The sequence below is a fragment of the Pelodiscus sinensis genome, chromosome 3, assembly GCF_052426305.1.
Source record: "Pelodiscus sinensis isolate ZL-2025 chromosome 3, ASM5242630v1, whole genome shotgun sequence".
NCBI classification, from domain to species: Eukaryota; Metazoa; Chordata; order Testudines; family Trionychidae; genus Pelodiscus; species Pelodiscus sinensis.
The window spans coordinates 142957237-142981615 of NC_143054.1; the positions used below are offsets into that span (position 1 = coordinate 142957237).

Genomic DNA, 24379 nt, shown 5'->3' on the forward strand with positions numbered 1-24379 from the left:
TGGGTTCTTAAGGCACAAATAGTGTTTTTAACCCAGTAGATATTAGTAAAGCATGTAAGATAAGATTTATTTTATGTTGGTGGCAATACAAGGTCTGGTAAGTGAATGTCTGCTGGAAAACAAGACTAAGGATAAAACTTAGCATCTTCCATTTAACTTTTCCCAGATTAAGGTCCTTGCTAAGGCTAACAGGCATATAAGGTCAATTAAGAACATAACACTGGGCATATTGGGTCAGACCAATGGTTCATATAATCCAGGGGTCGGCAACCTTTTCAAACCAAAGAGCCAAACTACATCAAATTCAGAATAAGTGGTCAACAAAGAGCCGTATAAGAATGCCCATTTGCATCACTGAAAATATACAACTTAATATTATTGATAATTGGCATGATTAATAATAGCATAAATGAAATGTACTCACAGACTTTATTTAATGGGACTTCTGCTGGGGGTACAGTTTGTTGATGTGCACGTGCAGGAATTAGAGTTGGGATGTATGAGGGGCTCAGGGCAGGGAGTTGGGGTGAGTGGGAGGTGCAGGAGGCAGGGCAGGGCTTTGGGGATGGGAAGTAGAGTATGTGGGGGAGGCTGTGGGCCTGGATTACTTTTTCTGGCCGGGGATGGGCTGCTGTACCCCAGCAGCAATGACTGGATGAGTGTCCAGGCCAGGATCGCTGCAGCTGGATTGTGGCCTCCCTTCCTACACAAGAGGGGGGCTACCACCAGCTCTTCCTATGGCCATATGGGGGTTGAACTGCAGGACCTGGGCTGGGGACAGGATGCTGCAGCCAGATGAGGGCTGGGCCCCAATTGAGGCCTTGTTGGCCAGGTTGCTGCAGCCAGAACCAAAGCTGGGCTACTGGCCATGTTGTTGCAGCAATTGTGGGGCTACTGAGGCTGGGCCATGGGGTTTGTGCCAGAAGCATGGCGACTGGGGACAGATGGCAGCAGTCAGATGGGGGCTGGAGCTGGGCCACTGTGGTCAGATGGAGGCATCTGCCATGGCCAGCCACTCTCACTATTCCAGCTGGGAGCACGCATGCGTCCCCTATAGTGTGCCCTCAATTGGCCCTTTAAATGAGCAGAGTGCCCTAGCCAGTGCTTGCTGCAGCGCAGCTGGTTCTTACCGGGGTGGACCGCCTTATTTTCACCTCTGGTTAGAGGTGAAATAGACCAAAAAAAAAACACCCCTCTCTTGACGTGGGTAATTACACATTTTTAAAAATTCAAATTAAGTTTTTTGTTTTAATTTAAAAAGTTACATGTATTTTGGGAAATACAAAAGAGCCATATTTGGTTCCATACGGAGTCATATTTGGCTCGAGAGCCATAGGCTGGTGACTCCTGATCTAGTCTTTCAACAGTGGCTGGTGCCCAGAGCTGTCCTGTCTCTAGCAGGACACGGCTGGGAACTGAGGGAGTGGAGCAGGCTGGGACTGGGGTTGCTCCACTTCTTGCTGCCACAGTGAGTGTGGGGGGCTCCAACTCCTGCTGTTGGCGTCAGGCTTCAGCTCCAGTAATCCCCCAAGTTGCGTTGCTTTGGAGAAGGGGGTGCAATTGGGGTGGAGCTTGCCGTAAAAGGTGGAGAGGGAGTGGTGTGAGGGCAGGAATAGGTGGGGCCTGGGCAGAGGTTGTCCAGGATCCTGCACCCCCTGAGGGATGGCCCTGCTAGTGCCAGAGTCTTCAGAGGGAATAAGCAGAACGTGGCAATATGGAGAGATCAGTCCTGTCATCCTACCTTAAATTCCATGCAATAGCTGTGTGTGAAAATCTCTTTAAATGGTGGTGTGGCGGGGAGGAAGAAAGAGACACACCCATGTTCCCCATTTCCTGGCAAAGGTTATTCTAGTTGCTGTAGGTGTAGCTCCATGGAACTCCTTAATATTCCAGAGGATGCATCTAGTTCGCGTGACTGTGTTGCAGTGATTCTGCACCTAGGTCCGAGGCTGCTGAAAAGAATCTGCCACCCTAGACAAAACATCAGAGTGTTGCTCCTCTCAAAGATTGATCTCCTCTCATTGAGGAGTAAGGGTGCAGGAATCCATAAAGTTTGGTGATTTGGGGGGAAGTACCAGGTTGGCTAACTACTCATTCAGGTTTGGTCAGCTGGCCCTAAGCAAAATCTGTTGTCCTAGGCAGGTACCTACCTTGCCTATAACTAGAGATCCCTGACCTAAGATAGCAACATTTGTAAGTTGTTGGGATAAAATAACCTTACTTAGTTTATCTAGCTCTTTTCAAGGAGGTCTGTCCAACCCATGTGACTCCTCGAGGTAAGCGCTTTGTGGATTAAACCTGTTGCAAAGGACTACCCTACCATCATATATGATCCAGATGCATTGAAGTCCATGTTGTTCTTCCTTCAGCACTTTGCATTAATCTTTGTGTGGTGGACCTCAAGTACCTATAGGTTACGTCTACACTGGCAGCTTCTTGCGCAAGAACTCTTTTGTGGAAAAGTTCTTGTGCAAAAAGTCTTCCACAAGAGCACGTCTACACTGGCATGTGCTTTTGTGCAAGAGATGTGCTTTTGCGCAAGAGTATCCATGGCAGTGTGGACACTCTCTTGCACAAGAAAGCTCTGATGCCATTTTAGCCATAGGGGCTTCTTGTGCAAGAAATTCATGTTGCCTGTCTACACTGCCCGCTTGTGGAAGAGCTCTTGTGCAAGAGGGCTTATTCCTCATGGGGAAAGGAATAACTCTTCCTGAAGAAGCCCTGTTTTACAACGCTATATTGTAAATGTACTTGCGCAAGAACATGTGTGCAGTGTAGACACCCGGCAAGTTTTTGCACAAGAACAGTTCGTGCGCAAGAAGCCGCCAGTGTAGATGTAGCCACAGTCTTTAAGGTTGATATTCTCTTCTTCCTCTTACATACTGTAAGGTAAAGGGGCTAGGAGGATTTCAGCAACGAAAATACCCTAAGCTTTTGTATGCAAGCTAAACAAGACCTGCACAACATGTTCCTAGTAGCAGTGGAAGCATGAATCTGTTCTTACTCTAGACATTAAGGCTATCTTTTGTTAAGGGCTAGAACTTAAAAAGAACTTGATATGAAAACTGTTTGTCTCCCCCCTTTAATTATTTAGGTTTGTGTAAGTTGACAGAGTGGAGATGATCTAGCTTAAACCAGAGGAAGGGCATACATTGCTTTTGTTATTAAGTGAGGCATGTAGCTACTGTGGATCTAATCTGCACTGCTTTCTATGACAAGCAGAGGGAGAGGGGGTGCATGTGGCTTTTAACCACTGAAGACGTGTCTTCTTTTGGAAATCTAAGTAGGCATTAGAGGAGGCCCTGCTAGGGCCTGTATCTGCAGCAAGACACTGGGTGCTGACTTGTCAGAGAAGAAAGACCAGGGAGAGGAAGGGAAACCAGCTAAGAGAGGAGCCGATCGCTCAGCGCATGTGCCCAGTGCCTGGAGAGAGACGCATGGCTGTACCGGGACCGAGCATAAGGTTGGGGGAGAGTGGGATCGGGTTACAGCAGGGAGGAGAGGCAATTTGCTAAAGGAAGTGATCTCTAACTTTTTAAAGCATGAGATCACTCTTGGAATAAGTGCAATCTAATATTTACCTCAGATATAAATACCCTTGGTCTACCTCCCTCTTGCCCACTCCATCTTCCCTCTCTTGCCCATCCTCACTCACTTTCATCAGGCTAGGGTAGAGGGTTAGGCTGCAGGCTCTGGTCTAGGATTAAGGGATCTGGAGTGTGAGAGGGGCTCTGAGTAGGGTTGCCAGGAGTCTGGTTTTGAACCAGATAGTCCAGTATTTGAGCTTTCTGTTCGGGAAACAAACTGAGAAAATATAAATGCCTGGTATTTTCTAAATAAGATGTAATGTAGATTGTGATGTAATGTCAAGTGTGTCTGGTATTTTTGTCTGGCAACCCTAGCTCTGAGGTGAGGTTGGGGCAGGCAGTTGGGATGCCAAAGGGGATTCTAGGTGGAGGCTCTGGGAGGCCGTTTGGATGCAGGGAAGCAGGGGGCTAGGGCAGGGGCTTTGGGGTGCAGGAGGAGGTTCATGCCTGGGGTAGGGTTTCAGGATGTGGGCTCCAGCTGGGCACTGCTGACCTCAGGTGGCTCCTGGGTGGTGGTGCAGTAGGGCTAAGACAGGCTCACCCCTGTCTGGGCACTGCCCCACTCCCTAAAGCAGCCAGAAAACTCCATCCCGAGCCCTGTTGTGCCCCCTCCCTCCACTCTGCATTGTGGAGCTAGGATACAGAGTGGGAGGGGGCACCCTCCTCTGCACAGCAAGCGGGAGGCTCTGGGTGTGGGGGGAAGGGGCAGCTCCAAGGGCAGGCGACGCACAGCAGTGGAGGGAGGGGCAGCTGAATCCCTGGCACGTGATAGCCTCCTGGCCAAACCAGTCAGGATCACCTGCCAGAGGCTCCGCGATGGACGCTAGAGCCCGCGCTCCTGGCTGGTGACCACTGGCTTAAGGGATTCTCCCTCCCCAGCAGCGCGGCGCCCAGCCCCGACTCTCCCGCTGCCCCAGGCGTGGAGCCCTGGCCCCTGCTCCCGCGCGCTGCTGCGAGCCGCCCTGCCAGCCCGGGGAGGGCGGGAAGGAGCTGGCTGTGGCTGGCGCGCGCCGAGGCGAAGTCCCGCCCCGCCGGGAAGGTCGCAGACTCAAGGTCCCGCCCCCTTCTCCCTCCTGACCCCGCCCCCGCAGGCCGCTCGCAAGTCTTGCCGCCGGCCCCTTGCTGCAGGCGCGGGGAGGGCGGGCGGCTGGCTGGCTGGCGTGACGTCACTAGCGCGCGCCACGCGAGAGGCAGGACCCCGGGGCAGGGCGACGGCGAGCTGGAGAAACGAAAGTGAGCGGAGCCGAGTCGTTCTCCCGCCGCCGGGCCATGGTGCCGGCCTGAGACCCCGCCCAGTGAGTGCTCCGGGGGGAGGGCGAAGGCTCTCGGCCCCCCTGCGCCCGACCCTTCCTGCCCCCGAAGCGAGCCGCGGCGGGCGGCGGCGGCGTCCCCGGGCCTAGCTGTGCGCGGGGGCTGCGCTGTGCCTCGCCCCCGGGCCTCCCCCCGCTTCGCCGCTCTCGGCCCGTGGCGGAGGGAGGCTGGAGAAACAGCAGTTGCCGAGAATGGGACCCGCTCCGCTCTTCCCTCTGGGGGCGGCCTGGCGGGGCTGCCGGTGCCGCGGCTGGCGGAGAGCGAGCCCCCGGGGACCTGTGCGATGTGGCCCCTCCGGGCCGATGAAACTGCCTGGTGCTGCGTCCTTTTGGGCAGGACTTTGCGCGTCCGTCCTGATTCAGAGTAGGAGACAATCGCTGTCTCCTGGGGCTCTGATTTTGCCATTGATTTTAAAACCCCGCGGCACCACCCGCTGACTTCATGGGCTGCCACGAATGTGTGTATCCTGTCAGTGCTCAGTTCCTCCCTGCTAATGCTGTTTTAGGAGCTGTTTCAAGACTCAGTTGCCCCAGTTGGGTGGCGTTTTAGTTCTATGGTTAGCTTTCGGTTCTTTATTTCCTTGGATTTTAATCCCATTGAATAATAAAATTATCAGTATTTGTATCTATATTAAATATTTAGCTGAGTGAGATTCCTGCAGCACTAAACATACCCCCAAGGGAACCTAGGAGTTGCTCTAAGTAGTGTGTGTGTTTTTATCCATGTATCCCTTGCCATTCCCTGACACTTTCCTCAGCAAGTTCTTTCAGGCTTGTTTGAGTTCATTGGAAGATACTTGACCCTTACTTGTTTCTTCTCCCCCTGGATTATGTGGTGGTTGTTTGTCGTCAAACTCTTCAGTGACCTATAATGGGAAAGACACATCTGTATGCAACCTTATTTACAGCTTTTCTATTAATAAAAGATAGGAAAACTGGCTTTTAAAAAAATCAGTGTTTGCAGGGTCATATTTCTAAATGTTTTGCCGCCTTCTGAGGAAGTCGTCTTTCTGCACCTTTTCAGAGGAAACTGAAAACATCCTCTGAACTGGATCTTATATTTCCTCAATTTTGTACTAGTGTGAAATGAATCTCTAATATGTACTATGAAAAAGCCTTTTTGGAGACAAATCACATGTCTTGAGTTCCCAAGTGTGGGTTGATCTCTTGTCAGTTACACTCTCTCTTTTTTTCCCCTTGGTTGGGGGAGGTTCATGTATAGTTGTGGATTACATTGATCAACATCAGAGAAGCTGAAGGATGTCTTGGTTCCTTGTTTTTGGACTAACAGCTCTGTGATGGCATCCAGGGAAAAGCAACCACTTTTATTTATCTCAGGTTTTGGAGGCAAAGCATAGTGCCCAAATACTGTGAAAAACAACGTATTCTGCTAGCTACAGCAACAATACAGATCTTGCTCCAACATAAAAGGGTAGGAGAGAGGGAACTTGATCAGTACTTACTATTTGATCTCTTTTTGTAGTAAAAATGAAGAGACGAGCAGAGACCGAATTTAGCATCAACCAGAAGAAGCAGAAAAAGAGGGCAGAAGATCTGGGATTGAACCTCAGTTCCACTTCCGATGATGAACCTCCATTTAGTAATCATGCAACTCAAGGTAAGATGACTCAAGTGGTATGGATGCCAGAGTTGTAAGGAAATAACCTTGCAAGAGATGCTGCTTTGGTTTTCAGGGAGCTAATTAATCAGATGGAATTGAACACAGGTATTCAGATAATCCTAATTCAGTGCCTTAACCTCAAGAATATCCTTCCTCTCTGGAGGAAAGGACTGCATAGTTTCTGTACCCAAACTTGAGCGAGGTCCACCCCAAACATAATCTTATTTGGACACACTGCTATCTGAAAATAACATTCATAATCTTTGCATGCTTTGTTTCTTGTATCTTTGTTTTTTTTTCTTTTGTCCATTAGAAATGAGTGTGTCACAGATAACCTTTTGAATTTGCATATTGTGAGCTCATGTATCTTAATTGAAGAGGCGCAGTGTACTGGAACCAAATGCATCCATTCTCTGTGGTGTTAATTAGGTACTGATGTTGAATAACATTAACAGTTTTTAAAAGTGGTTACATTTCCCTCCTTTCCCCCACTGCTGGGACTTTCACTCTCTAGGTTCTTCTGATGAACTTGTTTCACTTGTTCTTCAGTCATTATCTGGATTTCTAACATTTGAAAAACAGGTCTGAAATATCTTCTCCTCTCTTCTACCCCTCAGTCTATCTATCCATCCTTTAGGAAGAAGCAGAAAAGCATAGGTGTCACGTTCAGACTCTTGGAAAGGTACTCATATAGCTTTCAGTTTGGCATAACTCAGGCATCTCTCTGTGCGTGCCCACATTGGTTGTGCCACATTGATTGCAAATAAATTAATTTAGGGTGCACGTTTTCTGTTTTATTGCTGCCCTGTTCCATTGATGTAATGAAGAATGTCCCATCTCTTACTCCTGGTCTGTTTCCTTTCTTCTAGGCCCATGACAGTAACTGCTTTGTTAGTCCAGATGAAAAAGTCTTAAATGAGAATCCTAAATAGTGTATTGGATGCTCAATAATAAATGCTTTACAGATTAACTGGCAAGGTCCTTGTAGAGGTGGTTATGCCTGTCATTTGCTTTGGCAAAGTAATTTCTTACCGAAAAAGTTGTGAGGTGTTTTTTTAAGAGTTATGATGGTATTATTCCAGTGAATTGTACTCTTATTTACCTGTTTAGTGTTTTTATGGAACTTTCTCAAGTATGTAATTTCTACTTTACATTTATTTTTGCTTTTTCCATGTATCTGTAAAATCCTGATTTCTTATGATGTTCACATTTGGACTTGTTTTGAATGGACTAGTTTTGCTCACTCTTGAGTTCTACTTGGATGGTAATAACCAAGGTACCATGATAGTGCCCAGCAGCTCTGCTTACAATGCATAGCTGATTGCAAAGCTGTTCAAAAGCATTAGCTGAGTGACTTTGACTGAGATGGGAGTTGTGGCTAAAGTCTTTTCCCACCAAGACTGCTTTGAAAACATTGGGCCTCAGGCTGTATTCCAGCTTAATATGGGTGAAGTCAGTTTTGTGCCCTGCAGTGTAGAACCTTTCTACTTGCCAGTGGCTGTAGGCATGATAGCCACCAGACTGCCAGCCTGGCCTATAAATGCCAATTGTGGGGTCTTTTTAATTAGGATATGGCAGTGGTGACATGTGCTAGACAGTCTTTTGTCTTCATTCTTGCTAAATATTCCCAGCCAATGAAGAGTTACTGAGTGGTCATAAAAGTGTTTTACAAAACCCCAGCAACCTGATGTGTCTGAACGAGCTGTTATGTCTTCATTGGAAAGGGAATATTGGTGCCAACGAGCATTGGGGCCAGGCAGAATTGATTTTAATCACTGATTTTTAAATCACCACATGGAAAGCCACAATTTAAATAAATCGTTTTTCATCAACTTTTCCATTTGTTCATCAGTTATTTTCTAAAGAAAGTTGCATTCTCACTGGTTGATATAACCATTAAAACATGTTGATTTACAACTTCATAGAGCCGTTGTTAAATTTGGTACATCTTTTTGCTACGTAGAAGGATACAAAATAACTATGCATTTAATTAAAACAATTATATAACTTTAGTATTCTTATAGTCTTATTAATTGTGGATGTTTAGAAAATTGTGAGCAATATATTGTTTATTTAGTACAGGTTGGACTCCCCTGGTCTGGCACCGTTGGGACCTGATTAGTCCTGAACGAGGGAGTTTGCTGGACATGGAAGAGGCCAGTACTGGCTCCTCTGCTCCTTGGGGGCCACTGGTTCCCAGCCTCCTGGATTTTGGCCCCCACTCCCACATGGCTTTGCACTGCTGGCTCTCTGGTTCAGCAACATTAATGGCCGTGCTGCCACGGCTTTCCTTCGTGAGTGCTTCAGTTTTGGAGCAGTCACTGGGTCCCTGAGAATGCTGCACCATGGATGTTGCTGGATCAGAGAGAGAGACCAACAGAGACACACACACACACTAATAGGATTGACAGAGTAGCTTATGCTGGTGAGGAAATAGCACTGTATGTGAAAGAAAGCATAATCAAATATAGTAAATATCTTACATTGACTCAAACTGTGAACAAAAATTCCAGCCTTGAATAATAGCAGTAGGAAGATACTATAAATAACCTGACCAGGATGGTGACAATGATTGTAAAATTCTCAGGGAGATGAGTGAGGCAACAGAAATAGAAAACCCACTAATAATGGGAGATTTCAGCTATCCCTGTGTTGACTGGGTACGTGTCACTCCAAAATGAAGTGCAGAGAGAAAATGTCTAGGCTCGAGTAATGTCTCCTTTCTGGAGCAGCTGCTCCTAGAACCTGCAAAGTGAGAGGCAAGCTCCTGAATAGAGCACAGGATCTGGTCTAAGAGTTTAACTACTTTGTGTAGTGATCATAATGTAATTAAATTTAACATCCTTGTAGGGGGAAATTTCAAAGACACCCACCACAGTAGCATTTAACATTAAAAAGCAAAACTAGACAAAAATGTGGATATAGGTTGAACCTCTCTATTCGGCACTCTCGGGACCCGACTGGTGCTGAACCAGAGAATTTGCTGAATCATGGGAGGTCAGTATTGCCCAGCAGCATTACCGACACTTCCGCTGCTCACTGAGCTCTTAGAAGACATTTAGAGGTAAATTAGAGCTAAATAACAGCACTGAACACTGAGAGCCAGGACTGGTGCCTGCATACACACTTGCTGGGACTGCAGGAAGCATGGCCACACCTATGATAAGTGGACATCTGGCTAACTGAAATCATGCTGGACCACAGATGTTGCTGGGCCAGAGAGTAAACCTCTCTTTAAACAGAAATTAAAATAAACAGTAAGAGTGAAATGCCTGCAAGGTGCATGGAAACGATTTAGAAAAACTAAACTTTGGTTTGAGCCTATGTTTATACCCCAAATACGAACAAAAAAACAGTAAGAGGACCAAAAATTGCCTCCATGGCCAAACCACAAACTAAGAGGACAAAAAGACATCTTTTAAAAATGGGAAGTCAGTCCTACTGAGGAAAATAGAAAGGAGCATAAACTCTGGCAAGGCAAATATACAAGTATTATAAATAAGATAAGCCACAAAAAAATAATTTGAAGGCCAACTAACAAAGGACAAAAATGAACAGACTTTTGTGTGTGTGTGTCAAAAGCAGGACACCTGCCAAATAATCAGTGGGCTCATAGATAATTGAGGGGCTGAGAAACTAAATTAATTCTTTGCATGAATCTTCATTGCAGAGGCTGTGAGAGAGATTTCCATACCTGAGCCATTCTTTTTCAGTTATGCATCTGAGAAACTGTCCCGGATTGAGGTGTCACTAGAGGTGGTTTTGGAACAAATAGAGGTGGTTTTGGAACAAATGGATAAATAAAACAGTAGTAAGTGACCAGAACTAGATAATATTCACTCAAGTATGCTGAAGGAACTTGGATATGAAGCTGCAGAGCTACTAACACAATTAAAAAACATAAGGAAAATCCAATTTAAACTTTCTCAAAAAATAGAATTTTATTAATCCTGCTTGGTTCCAATATAAAACTGTAGGACTTTCTTCTGTATTACTTACCAACTAATTAAATAAAAATCTACATAGGGTTACAACAAGCCTCTTGGATCTGGCTTCAGCCAGCTTATAACAAGAATGCTGGAGGTTTTAGACTTCTTTCTGTTTTTATGCTACCTTCCTTTTTTTTTGGTCTTGATCTAGTAGTGCATGATAAGATTGCAAGCTCTTCTTATTTCCCCTGTGCTAACTTGTGCAACGGAGCAATTTAAAAACATAGCATCAGCCTAACAGTGTTTGCTGCTGGAGAAGGAATCTTTTGCTGTACTGGTTAAAATAAACCTAAAGTAACTGAAGAGCTGATGGTAACCCTGGGTTTAACTCAGAGAGCTAGTGGAGTGGCCCCGGAGAGAGGAATGAACAATGGAGAGCCTCTTTTCTGGCAGGACTTGAAACACTCTGTGAGCAGGTTGAGCAGGAATCTTTCCTGGATCAGTGTTTTTAATCGTCAGCTTTTCTTTTGAGAGGTTATGTTAGTCCTTATGGTTGTGAAGGAAACCTTCCTAACGTGACCCAAGTGTACTTGGTGCAGCTGTAGCTGCTTGAGGTTGGTTCTCTGCAATTGGGGTTATGAAAGGGCTATAGTGGGGTGGGAAGGACTTGACAACTGATATTAGGAGGACAAGAACTCGGTATTGCTGCTGGTTTGGTGGAATGCCAGCCATTGCTGCTAAGAGTAGATGACCCTGAGCAGGGCTTCTACTGCTCCCTGCAGAAGGGGATACTGATGGGTGTCAGCATTTGGAACAGGAGGTCCAGCCACCCAAGCAGAGAGCTGCATTGTGGAGTTCCCACAGAGCCCTTTGCTTGGTGGGTGATAGCAGCTGGGTCACACCTTACGGAACCCTGTGTTAGGAAGATAGTTGGGAGGCTTGCTACCACTGTCTTCAGACTGGGTGGGGCCTTCTTGCTCTTAAGACCACACTTCCTATTTTGAGGCAAGATGGGGTCTGGTTCAGGAGGAAAGAAAACTAAGTCCCTGCCATTTTAGCAAAGGATCATACGCGTGGAGTGGCTGGGGAATAACCAGGCACGGACAGACATGCACACACACAGTGATAAACTGCCACTGGGAAGGTGCAGCTCAGCATTTGTTTTATTTTGTGGGGGTGAAGCCGTGCTTTGTGGTGGTGGTTGCAAGGGCATCGCTAAATAGATGTCTACAGTTTAGGGATGTGACTGACTAGTCACTCTCCCTCCCCCCCATGCTGCCTCTATCAGAAAGAGGCAGCAAAAGGGGAGGGAAGAGAAGGGGGTGCTTCAAAGCGGCAGCACTGTGGGGCCAGACCCTGGGCTCCATGTGGCACTGCCACTTTGAAACACTGCGTTCATCCCGAGGTCAGCTGGGGACTCCCCGCTGACCCCTGGCTCCGTGCAGCACTGCTGCTTTGAAATGCTGTAGGGAGCACAGGGCCAGCAATGGACTACTTGAGTCTCCCGCTGGCCTCATGCTCCCCGCAGCACTTTTGCCTTTAAAGTGTAGTAACAGCCCTGGGGCTGTTACTACACTTCAAAGGTGGAGGCACCCTTATCGACTATTCAGTTAGCCAACTAATCTAAATTTAACAACCCTACTATAGTGGGGGTTTGCATGTCTGTTAGTTTGCACTAGGGATGTAAAAAAAGGTTTAAAAAGTAACTGCGTAATCATCAAATATCCTAGCAGTTACAGCTGCGAGCTCTGTAGTATGAGGCTTATACGGCAGAACCCACAGCATAGCTGGCTCCCCAGGAGCAGGGCCGAGACCCAGGGTGGCAGTTGGCTCTCTGGGAGCGGGGCTGGTGCGTGCCTGGCGAAGAGTGTAACCATAACAGAAACAGATAAGCTGATGCTTATTGGTTAACCATTTAAATGATTACACTCTTGCATCCCATGTGTGCACTGGTGTAGTTCCATCAGTCTCATGACATCAGTGTGAAGTCCTTAGTCCTGACGGGGCCAGAGAGATTTTGTGAGCAGGTATTTGAGAGAGTGTTGGAGCCCTTTACACTGATCTACCTCCAACAGATTGGTAGAGTTTCATTGCCAGTGTAATTGAGGCTTTGTGTAAAAAGCTTTATTTTGTTCTTTTTGTTTTATTATTGATAAATCCTGGAGCCTGCCTTTCTGGAATCCAGTGCATTGGGCTGGTATTCCAGTCCAGGTCTCTAGCATGGCTCAATGAGCCATTTAGTGAATGTACAGTGTAGCTACACTTACTAGGGAAAAGGCAGAGGCTGTGCATTGCTGTAGGAGTGAGCATTATCTGCCCATAATCTCATCCAGTAATGGCCCCACTTATCTGGCAACACTGCCTCTACAGCAGTTGGCAGCTGCCCACTCTTCGTTGTCTTTCTTGGAAGATTTTGCCATATGGGGTTTCCTCTGTATTGCTGAAATTTGGATTGCATTCTGACAGCATTTCAGTATACTGCTCAATTATAGAGGGCTAGGGATATGCAAGGTGTAAGAATTAGGTCTTACATATATGCAGCACAATAAGGATAGTTAAATATCATGGTTCAGGGTAGGGATGTGAAAATATAAACATGTACACTGTTAACCGATGAGCGTGGACTCACTGGTTAACCTTCACAGTTACACACAGCCCTCCTTCCCCATGCTGCTGCCTCTGATACAGAGGGCAGCAGTGTGGGGGAATGAGGAGCCTTTTAAGACAATTCCCTGTGCAGACCAGCTCCCGCGGACCTGCCTGCTCTCCTCTGCAGTGCTGTCTCTGATACAGAGGCAGCAATGCAAGGCAGGGAGTGGCAGGCAGAAGCTGGCTTAAAGTCGGCTCCTTGTAAGTGCTGGCTCCTACCTTTCTTCCCTGCCCTGTGCTGCTGTGTCTGATACAGAGACAGCAGTGTGGACTGGGACGGGGCAGCATTTCCCCCTATATGTAAACATGTAACTGCTGAATTATTCAGGGTTACATGTTTACCTAAATAAACAAATTTTAACATCCCAAGTTCAGGGTATAAGTGAATGATCGTTGTGGTCAAGCATGACCTCCACCTTCTCATTGGCATTACCTGGAATGGTAAATCCTCATATCTGGAGCATTTTCTACCTGGCAGACATGAGTGTGAATCAGAGTTTATTGCAAATGTAAGCTTGTTCTCAAGGGAGAAGTCAAGTGGCAGCCGTGAGGCGAGGGGGTTTGGCTTCCACCTTTAGTGGTGGAATGAGATCGCAAGACAGCTGGTATTTTGTCTTGATCGTTGTATGTGAAGTCTGCATGCTTCCCCACAGACAGTGACCGCTATTGAATCAGACTTTCCACTATCCCCTAGCCTGCTGGGATTTGAATTTGGAATCCCAGTACAGGCCGTCCTCGCTATAAGTCCAAGATATGTTCCAAAAAACTTGGACTTATTGCGAAACAACTTAAAGTGTGGAACTTTTTTCCCTAAGTTGACTTCCGTTTAAGCAAATTGGGGGGGAGTATTTCGCACGATTTATAGCGGGGAATGGGAGGACTTACAACGCATCAGAACCTACAAACGTCACAACTTTAGGGTGACTTATAGTGGGGACGCCCTGCATACAGCTTTCCCTCTGTATACAGCTTTCCCTCTGGTTAGTGAAACAAACATTTGCTAATTTCTTCCCTCTGTTTCATTTTCAGAGTCTTCCAGTAGCGGCAGCGGCTCTGACAGTGAGAGCGAGGAGAAGCGACCTGTCTTTGGCTCTGACAGCAATGAGTTCAAAGCAGACTCTCTTGTGGAGGGCACCTCCTCACGCTACTCCATGTATAACAGCGTCTCCCAAAAGCTCATGGTAGGTCAAAGTCATTTCTGAGCCTGCTGAGATGAGCAGCTGAGAGTAAAATTGAGTGCATTCTGCTGTGAGGGATGCCCCTGGAATACACCATTGTACTACTTAAGCCCAGGATTTCTGCAGAGTTGTTCTGTCTGCAGCAATCACAGCTAGTGATGACTGTGACTCTGGACAGATCAGATGCTAATTTTATGGTGAATTTAATCTTTCTTAGTAGCAAGAGAGACCTTAGTCCATCTGACTGCATGTTGCATTCAAGTCCAAGTCAGTCTTGCCACGTACGCATTCTGTATAGAAACATATCCCTATTAGCCCCAGGCTGCAGAATTTCAAAGAGGTTCGTGGCTCAGCAAATCTTTGAACTAGATTTAAATGTAAATACGTCTGTGAGCTTGAGGCACTGGAGTCTTGCACCATTTGTAAAACTTGATGAAGATCTGTTTTGTGTCACCTTTTTCAAGTTGAGTCTATTTCAACTGAGAAAGCAATAGAAACTTTTAATAAAGTGTCATGCAGGCTTCACTTTGCCATAACTTCAGAACAGGCTTTCCAAATATTACTAAAACCAATCTTCCTTTCATGTAGCACCAGATCCCCTGGGGGCTTTTGAGTTGTAAGTCTGTGCGTGGGTGGCTGCAAAATACACACCACCTAGAGCAAACCAATATCAGAAAAAGGGGCATGAAAGTAGTGATGCCCCCATTGTGACATGGGAGTAGAGCAGTTGCTACTGGCAGTGCCAGCTGGAGAGCTGTTGCCTATTGGCTTCCATTGGTAGAGCACAATGGCTACAGTGGCGTGCATCTGTGTGCGCACTTAGTGATTTTGGCTACAAAATAAGGAATTTTGCAAATGAAGTCTAGTTTGCCATTACTAATGGTCAAATCCAATGCCTGGCTTTCTGAATATACTTCAGTAACTAGCCCTGTGCATTGGAGAGAAGACTTCTAGCTTGATCTTGTAGAATATGGCATTTCTCAGTGCAATGCTCATGCCATACAATATTAAGCACTTATCTTGAGGCTGCACGATGCTGCACAAGTCTTGTCCCCCAGAGGCCTGCATAAGTTGTAATTTCAGGTGACCGATTCCTTTTTTGATTCTCCCATCTCCACTAGTTGCCTGCATGATGCATGTTTTGTCTCACCTTTGCTGCTCTCTAGCATTGTGATAGTGTGCGGTCTGAGGCCCTGAAAGTTGGAACAAAGCCAAAAGACCCAGTGGAAAGACTTTTGCTTGGCGACTGGCTGCCCAGGAAAAGAAGGATGTCAGACGAAAAGTTAGCTGTAGCACTGGGGTAGAGCCTAGATGGCAGGGCCCCAAGTGGAAGATGTGTGCTCTTTAAAGTCCCCAGCTGCAGACATGAAAAGATTGAAAAGACAGCAAAGGCTCACCTGAAGAGATGAGGCTGTTGAGCTGGTTAGCTGTCCAGGAGTTGAGCAGTAACTAACAGCAGAGTTCAGAAAACACCAAGAATCGCAACACAAATAGGAAGCTCTGAAGTGAGTTGAGATGATCCCTACAGGTTTTAGGCAGGGGACTCATGAAGATGGCTCATCATTTTCCCAAGGAGGGACAAGATATTGGCCACAGTTGTGCAAGGTTTTTCTAGCCAAATGTTCCTGAAGAAGTTGCTGAATCATATATGCTCTGTCTTGAATGTCAGATGGCACCAGAAGCAATGTAAAAAGACAACCATTGAGTCAGTCCTACTGTACACATGCAATTTAAAAGGATTGAAATGGATATTGTGGACCCATTAAAATTGAGTTCCCTGAGGAGACAGACACATTTTAGTTATTAGGATATAAGCATCCGGTTATATAATCAACTTACATAGTGCTACCACCAAGAGAATTGCAGAGGAGCTGATGACCATGACTATTTACTAGTGTGGTATGACAGTTTCTTGGTTGCCCAGTACTGAGTCTCACCATTGTTTCCCTCTTCCCTCATGGGGGCGCAGAGAGTCGTGCTGGTTCTAAACTGCATATCCTGATCTGCCGGTTTTAGCCACATGTCTGCACTGAGAGTTAAGGTGAATTTATTAAAGCTGACTTTTTTAGCACCCGGTTTTGTAAAGTTGCAGGTGCATGTCCCAACTGTGCACAAGAATTTGATGTAGTTGAAAGTAGCACGTCCCCAGTAGGGTGGCTACCATCAACTTTGAGAGTGATGCACTCTGAGTAACTATCCCACAGTGCCTCCACCCTTTTGCATTCTGGGTTATGCTCCCAGTATATATGCTGGCACCAAAAATATGCAGCTGTTGATTCTGGGTACCTCTAGTCAACAGCCCACAAAGTACACATTTCCTCCCTCCCCCCTGCTTCAGACCAATGGCAAACAGTCTTTTTGTGCTTTTTTTTTCCTCTTGGTTATCCACAGAGATGCCATAGCAGCATGAGCATGGAACCCATTGTAGCTCCTGTTGTGAATTAAAGCATTATGATGATGATCAGGGCTTGATTTCAGCCGCGCGACCTGTTTACCGGCGGTGTGCGCATGCGCAATGCAACTCTTGCGCATGTGCAGTGCAGGGCTGGCGAGCCCTGATGATGATGATTAACCTTAGTGCCCCTAATGCTGGAGTATGTCCAGAACATATCCAGGGAGTATGTCATAATAAGGAAGAATCTCAGGAAGCCATGAACATACTCTTCTATGAATCTCTTGAGTTGAATGAATTGCAAATGTTGCTGGCATTTGATCCTCTGGGCACAGTGCAATCCCAATTCTGGTACTGTCAGACAAGCACAGATTGGTGGGACTGCATTGTTATTCAGGCATGGGACAATCAGCAGTGGTTACACAACTTTTGCATGCGTAAGGCCGCTGTCATGGAAGTTTGCGGATTGCTTTCCCCCACCCTAAAGCACAAGAATACTATAAGACCCGCTCTGACAATGGAGAAGTGAGTAGCAATTGCCCTGTGGAAGCTTGCAATGCCAGACAGCTACTGGTTAGTTGGGAATCCATTTGAAGTGGGGAATCCATTTGAAGTGGGGGCTGTTGTGATCCAAGTAGCCAAAGCAATCAGTACCCTTCTGCTAGAAAGGGTAGTGACTCTGGGAAATGTGGAGGGCATATTGGAGGGCTTTGCTGCGATGGGGTTCCTGAAGTGTGGTGGGGCGATAGACGGCTCACACATCCCCATCTTGGCACCTGGCCACTTTGAAAAGGAGTACATAAACTGCAAGGGATACTTCTTGATGGTACTACATGGGTGGGTGGATCACAAGGGCCATTTCAGTAACATCAACATGGGATGGTCAGGAAAGGTGAATGACGTGCATCTTTAGGAACTCCTGCCTCTTTGGCAAGCTGGAACTTTTTCCCCAGACCAGATAATTACAATCAGAGATGTTGAAATGCCAATGGTGATCCTTGACGACCCAACATACCCCTTGCTCCTATGGCTCATGAAGCTGTACACAGGCATCCTACACTGCAGAAAGGAGCAATTCAACTATAGACTGAACAAGTGCAGAATGATGACAATGTGCTTTTGGACATTTAAAGGGAAGATTTTGCAGTCTACTAACAAGGTTAAACCTCAGCGAATGCAACATTTCCATGGTGGTGGCAACCTGCTGTGCGCTCCATTATATTTGTGAGAGCAAGGGGGAAATATGTCTGTCAGGGTGGAATGCCAAGGCACAGCACCTAGCCAGGAATTTTGAGCAACCAGATACCAGGCCAATAAGGAGAGCACAGAGAGGGGTAGTGCGAATCAGAGAGGCTTTGTAAGACTGTTTTATGAATGGCCAATTTTGAGAGTCCTGCATGTTGCTCTCAACATGGTGCCCCTGTATTCAGTGTGTTTGCCTGTAACCTCCCACCCCATTCAGTACAATCAATAAAGAGACTATTGTTCAGAAACCATGCATTTTTATTTAGGGAACACAGCAGACACAGAAAAGGAGTCCCAGGGTGTGAGGTTTGGGGGTGGGTGATCACAATTGCAAGGAGGACAGCCTTTTGCTTTGTGACACAACCCTGGGGGTTGAGTGTGAGGCTGCCCTTGATCCTCCCCTCAGCTGACCCCCAATGTTCTAGGGCCCATGGAAGGGGGAGGCTGTAGAACTTGGTGAGGAGGGAATGTTGGGCTGGTGGGGTTGCCTGTTCGGGTAGGCATTCTGGAAATCTGCCAGGTGGTCCATCACATCCACCATGGACACCACCACTCTCTTCTAGTGCTTCACTTCCAATTCCCTGCACACTCTGCTTTCCTCACACTCCACATACATCTCCTCCAACGGCATCTTCCTCCACTCACTCTCACACTCCCTATCCAAGTTGGTGGATTTTATTGACTCCTTGAACATCTCTTTTCTACTCACTTGGGCATGAGCCTGCAGGAGGCAGAGGGCCTAGGCATGGCAGCAGGCCAGGGCAGGGGTCATGCAGCACCTGTGTGTTTGGCACCGCCCATTTTCCAGAAGAATGCAACTTTCTCATTTGCAGGAGAGGGTGCGCAGGAAGGCGAGGGGTGGTGGGGGGATGGAGTCCAGGCAAGGCAAAGCAGCGGCTCAAGGCATGCTTCATTGGGGCTGAGCAAATGGAGGTTTACTGCAGAGGCATTAGCTAATAGCTTCCCCTGCTTCATCTGGTTTGCCATATGAGAGATCAGAATCACAGTGATAGAGAGCAATGCTGACTGAATGTGGCCAGAAACTTGGACCTTATGCCACAATACTTTGTGCTACAATGACCTCAGACCACTTCCTGCTGGCTTGGTGTCCTACTGTGGAGGATAGAACAAGGCAGGCCTCCCCAGGAATTTGTGTGATGGATAAGAGTTCCTTTATGGTATTGTGCTGGGAGGATTCCCACTCTGTCTCCCCAATACCTTACAAGCTGTTCCGGGGCCCTCTGATGTAGGTACAGTGGCCACCACAGATCACACCCAATTGCCTTACCCCACTTTTAGCAATATTAAAAATGTGAACTCCCCAGAAGTGCCCTCCCCAGGATCAGTGCCTGACTGAGGCATCCTGCAAGGGGGGGGATTGTCTCCAAGATTAGAAAAATGTCCTGGCTCTTGGTGACCTCAGTTGCCCTGCTCACCTGCTGACCATCCTCCTCCTCTTCCATCATGCTTCACACTGGGGCCTGAGGCTGCCTGAGTGTCTTGGGAGGAATCCACACACTGGCTAGGGAAGCTGGTTGGGATCCCATCCCCCGAAGCTCGCATGCAGCTGCTCATAGAAGCTGAATGTCTGTGGTGATGCTCCAGACCACTGGTTGCCTCCTTTGTCTTTTGATGTAACTGTCTCAACTCCCTTATTTTCACTTGGCACTGCTGAATGCCCTGGCATATCCTTTCTCCTCCCTGCCATTTGTGATCTTGTCACAAATTTCTTTTGCTGGTTCATAGTGCTGCAGGAACAGATTTCTCTCCCCACACAGCAATGAGGTCCAGGATCTCCTGCATCCTCCATGCTGGTGCTCTTTGGAGACCATGGTAAGGTGTGCTATCTGCTCTGAGGTGTGCTCACCATGCTGGCCACACAGGAAATTAAATTCAAATTTTCCCAGAGCTTTTCCTGTTCACCTGGGCTGTGTCTAGACTGGCAAGTTTTTCCGCAAAATCAGCTGCTTTTGCGGAAAAACTTGCCAGCTGTCTACACTGGCCGCTTGAATTTCCGCAAGAACACTGACTTCCTACCGTAAGAAATCAGTGCTTCTTGTGGAAATACTATGCTGCTCCTGTTCGGGCAAAAGCCCTCTTGCGCAAATCATTTGTGCAAGAGGGCCAGTGTAGACACAGTACGGTTTTGTGCAAAAAAGCCCCGATGGCTAAAATGGCGATCGGGGCTTTTTTGCGCAAAAGCGCGTCTAGATTGGCACGGATGCTTTTCTGCAAAAAGTGCTTTTGCGGAAAAGCGTCCATGCCAATCTAGACACTCTTTTCCGCAAATGCTTTTAATGGAAAACTTTTCCATTAAAAGCATTTGCGGAAAATCATGCTAGTCTAGACATAACCCTGTAGTGTAGTAGAGTTCAAAGTCATGGTCAGAACAGTCACTGTGGGGCACTGCGGGACACCTCTCACATGCCAAGAACATTGATTTTCATAGCACTGCGTTTGCACTACTGAAAGTTGACCATGCAAGATCAAATTTAGCAGTTACTCTATGTGAAAGCATGAGTACAGAAATCCTCTTTAACAGCCGTTAAAGTTGACAGAACAGTCTTGTCGAGTGTTCTCATTGTTTAGAAAATCGCCCTGATGCAGCTAAGTTCCTAGTGTAGGCCAGCCCTCACTTCCCCTTGCAGGTTAGCAATAGGTGCATTACAATCCCTGAACCTCTCTGGAAGCATTCCTCATAGTATCCAGTCCTTAGCCACTGGATGCTCACTGAAATTACCACGGAAGTTGTTCCCAAAAGAGACTGTGTACACAGCTTGACTGTTAAAACTCTCGGGTCCTTTATAACATCACAGCACTGAAATATATTTATTGTGAATCATAAGTTTGTGATCAGAGGTTAAGTTTTAAAAGACAGAGGAAGATAAGTGGAAACAGAAAGGGTTACACATATGATGCAAAACAGAGAATGCAATAATATGTCTATACTTAGTAATAGTTACATTTCCTATTTAATAAAATCCATTTCATATTTAATAAAGTAGATTCCTATTTAATGAAGATTTTCTCCAAAGGATTTAATCGTTGACAGTGCTGCTAGTTTTCAGTCAGAACCAGGATCCATGTTTTTGCGAATACTCTGTCCCATTCAAGTGATTTCCTATATAAATGGACACTCCCAGGTATAGTCCTGTAAACATTTGAAATGTCCCCCTTGTTAATTTTTTGGTGTGCTGACTAATGTTCCCTCTAACTTTTTCCATCCATGTGCAGAACAAGTGTTACGTGTACCAAGGCATGTGTGGATATGCACCACCTATAGAAACACATGCTGACATATGTGGGTAGTGTTGGCAGTCTGCTAATCAGCTGTATGGCATTTGAATTTCTCCTGGGTGTCTGCCCAAGTGCTCAGCTTGCAGGGAACACTGGTCACAGCCATATTAATGACCAGTATAATGACAACATTTGTTTGACATTGCTCAAGGCACACCACTTTCATGGTATTTATCCCATAAGCAGTGCTTGACAAATCATGTAATCTACTTGCCAGTGGTGAGTAGATTACAAGCCGGCGCAGCACAGTCTGCACATGCGCAGCTCGCAGAACCGCACGGCTGGCGAGCGGGGCTCACCGCCACTTGGTGAGCCCTGCCCATAAGTAATAGGAGTAGCGTATTTCAGGCCTGTTAGCCTTAATGGCAGCAGTTCCTATGTCAGTACTAGAGACCTTCTAGGCCACAGCTGTAAAGTTTCCTATGTAGCTGCTCTATGCTGATGGAAGACAGCTTTCCTATTGGCATAATTAAACTACCTTGAATGAATGGCATTAGCAAGCTAGTGGGAGAGCATCCCCTGCTGACCTTACACTGTACTCATTGGTGCTTCTGTTAGTGTAATTTGTCACTTAAGGGTGTTTTTCTACACTCTTGGGTGACAAAAGTTTTAATGACATAGCTTAAGTAGTAAACCCTTTGCCAGCTGGCAGTAAGTAGTTCTTGGGGTCACCAATAGGAATCCCAGGAGAGATCTGGATGGATCAAGGAGTGAAATTCCAGGCACATCTGATAAGAATTGTACCAACTCTTGGACATTAAACCACCTGGATGGTTCATTATTCCCAGATGGGGTAGCCTAGTGGAAAGGATTATTCAATCCCTCAAAAAGATGTTGAAAAGATACGTAGTTGGCACCTAGAGAATGGCATACTGTGTTGCTTTATCTCTTACTTTCATATTGAGAAGTCCTACGAATGCCGTTTCATTTGTTGTACAGCAGCCTGCCATTAGACCTGATCACAGAAAGCTGGGAGAGACAAGGGATTGATTTCTCCAGCATTGTTTATTATTATATTAAACACGAGGAACATACTTGCAGAAGCACTTCCATTGTAGCAAAAAAAAAAAAGATAGAGGATGCCCAAACTAGACAAGCTAGTTGGTACAATAAACAGACCCAGGAACAACTGTATAGAGTAGGGAGTAAGGTTCTGTTTTTACTGAAAGTAAGTTACTAGCTAAAGGGCAAAGCCAGTTTATAGTATTAAGACAGATAAAAAATTGAGAGTTGTATGAGGTAGGGAAGGTTTTTCATCTTTTTATAAAGCGTCTGCAGTTTTTAAAACTCTAGTGTTGCATGAGATATTATTGAATAAAAGTGATACAAATGGAGCATGAATAATATTTCCCTTTCCTCTCCCACGCACATTTTGTCTAATTATGTTGAAGCATTACCCCATGCTAGTTCTTTTTTCATTTTCTTTGGGAATTAAATAGATTGCAAGAGTTTGAGTGCTGGCACCTGAAAATTAGTTCAGGTTGTCATGATAATAATTAGCCAGGAAAATCTGAACTAACCCAACAATGAAAAGATACATTGAGGCTTGGCGAGGTAGACAGAGTGGATTAGGGATGTGAGCATGTATCCAAGTACATGGTTAACCCTCTTGGTTACACGCATCTCCCTCCCCCCACTGCATCTGTATCACAGAGGCAGCAGGGTGGGCAGGTGCGAACATTGGCTGCCCCCTTGAACTCCCTGCACATACTGGCTCCCGCTGAGCCAACTGCCCCTTCCCCCTACTACACTGCTGCCTCTCTATCAGAAGCAGCAGTGTGGGGCGGGGGGAGAAGGGGGCAGGTGAGAGCTGGCTTTTAAACAGGCTCCTGTGGATGCTGGTTCCTGTGGAGTCGCCTGTCTTCCCCCTTGCGTTTCTGCCTTCCACAGAGATGGTGGGGAGAGGGAGAGAACGAAATGGGAGCCAGTGCTGGTGGGGACCCAGCTTAAAAGTCAGATCCCTGCAAGCTCTGGCTCCCACCTTCCTCCCCCTGCATGGAAATGTATAACTGCTAAAAATTCAGCCGTTACATGTTTAAACCAATAGATGCATTTTAACATCCCTGGTCTAGGCCAGTCAGGGCAGGGGAAGGGTCAGGTAAGAGCAGCTTTCCTGAGTTTGTAAATGGTGAGTGGTTCTGAAAGATTGCAAGCCTTACGTGTGCAGGTAAGGCACACCTTACTGAACTGGGACTGCTGCCCTAAGAATGAAATCAGGATGTTCAGACCAGGAAGTGGAGAGCAGAATATTGATACTATAATGTGGTCAGTTTGAAGGCTGAAAACTAAGGCATGCTGCATCTGGATGCTGGGATTGTTAAACTTCATGATCTGGGACAGCATCTGAGAAGATTTGCATACTGAAAACCCTAGCTGTGAAATCAGAATTTCTTTTGGTTTGTTTCTCATGCACTGGCACATCCTTTTGTAGTTTGGGAAAAGATGAAATAAAATTTATATTTAACCGCCTGCAAAAAAAAGCACTTATGCTTTGTTTTATTTAAGCTATGCGCACCATGTAAGAGGGCGCTGCATCGAGGATTTAGAGCTGCATCTCCATAGAAAGACTACCATCATCACTAGCACAGCTTTAAAGATGATCAACAACCCCCTGCCATGGATTTCTCTTTCTAATAGGCCCTAACTGTTTCCCTGTTCTTCGAGGAGACAGCAGAGTTGAGAGTCTTTCTCTGTGTATTCAGTTCTATATAAACCTTTAGGGCTTGTAGGTCCTACATTATGACAAATAAATATCTCATTCTCACCACCATAGTGTCTAAGCACCACAAACATTTTAGGAAGGATCTTATGCTTTCAACACTCCTGTTAGGTAGAGAAGTTCTGTTTCTATTTTGCGCATGGGAAACACAAGCATGTGGCTTACTAATGGGCTGTGTCTAGACTGCGTCCTTTTTCAGTAAAAGGGATGCAAATTAGACACATCGCAATTGCAAATGAAGTGGGGATTTAAATCCCCCCTGCTTCATTTGCATAAACATGGCTGCCGCTTTTTTCCGGCTCGGAGCTTTGCCGGAAAAAAGCGCCAGTGTAGATGGGGATCTTTCGGAAAATAAAGCCTTTTCCGAAAGATCCCTTATTCCTTATTTTAAGAGGAATAAGGGATCTTTTGGAAAAGGCTTTATTTTCCGAAAGATCCCCGTTTAGACTGGC

General features: G+C 46.2%; 1 protein-coding gene across 3 annotated transcripts in view; it reads left to right on the forward strand.

The window, feature by feature from the left end:
- Window positions 1–4568: 4568 nt before the first annotated feature.
- Window positions 4569–24379, forward strand: part of CMTR1 (cap methyltransferase 1) — a 52066-nt gene continuing 32255 nt past the window's right edge. The window contains exons 1-3 of one of the 3 annotated variants that reach the window (XM_089777406.1): window positions 4569–4882; window positions 6381–6515; window positions 14126–14277. In XM_089777406.1, the coding sequence (XP_089633532.1) occupies window positions 6386–6515; window positions 14126–14277 (282 nt within the window). In that variant the 5' untranslated portion in view covers window positions 4569–4882; window positions 6381–6385. The remainder of the gene's footprint in view (window positions 4883–6380; window positions 6516–14125; window positions 14278–24379) is intronic. The other 2 variants (XM_089777405.1, XM_089777404.1) reach the window with 2 other exon arrangements.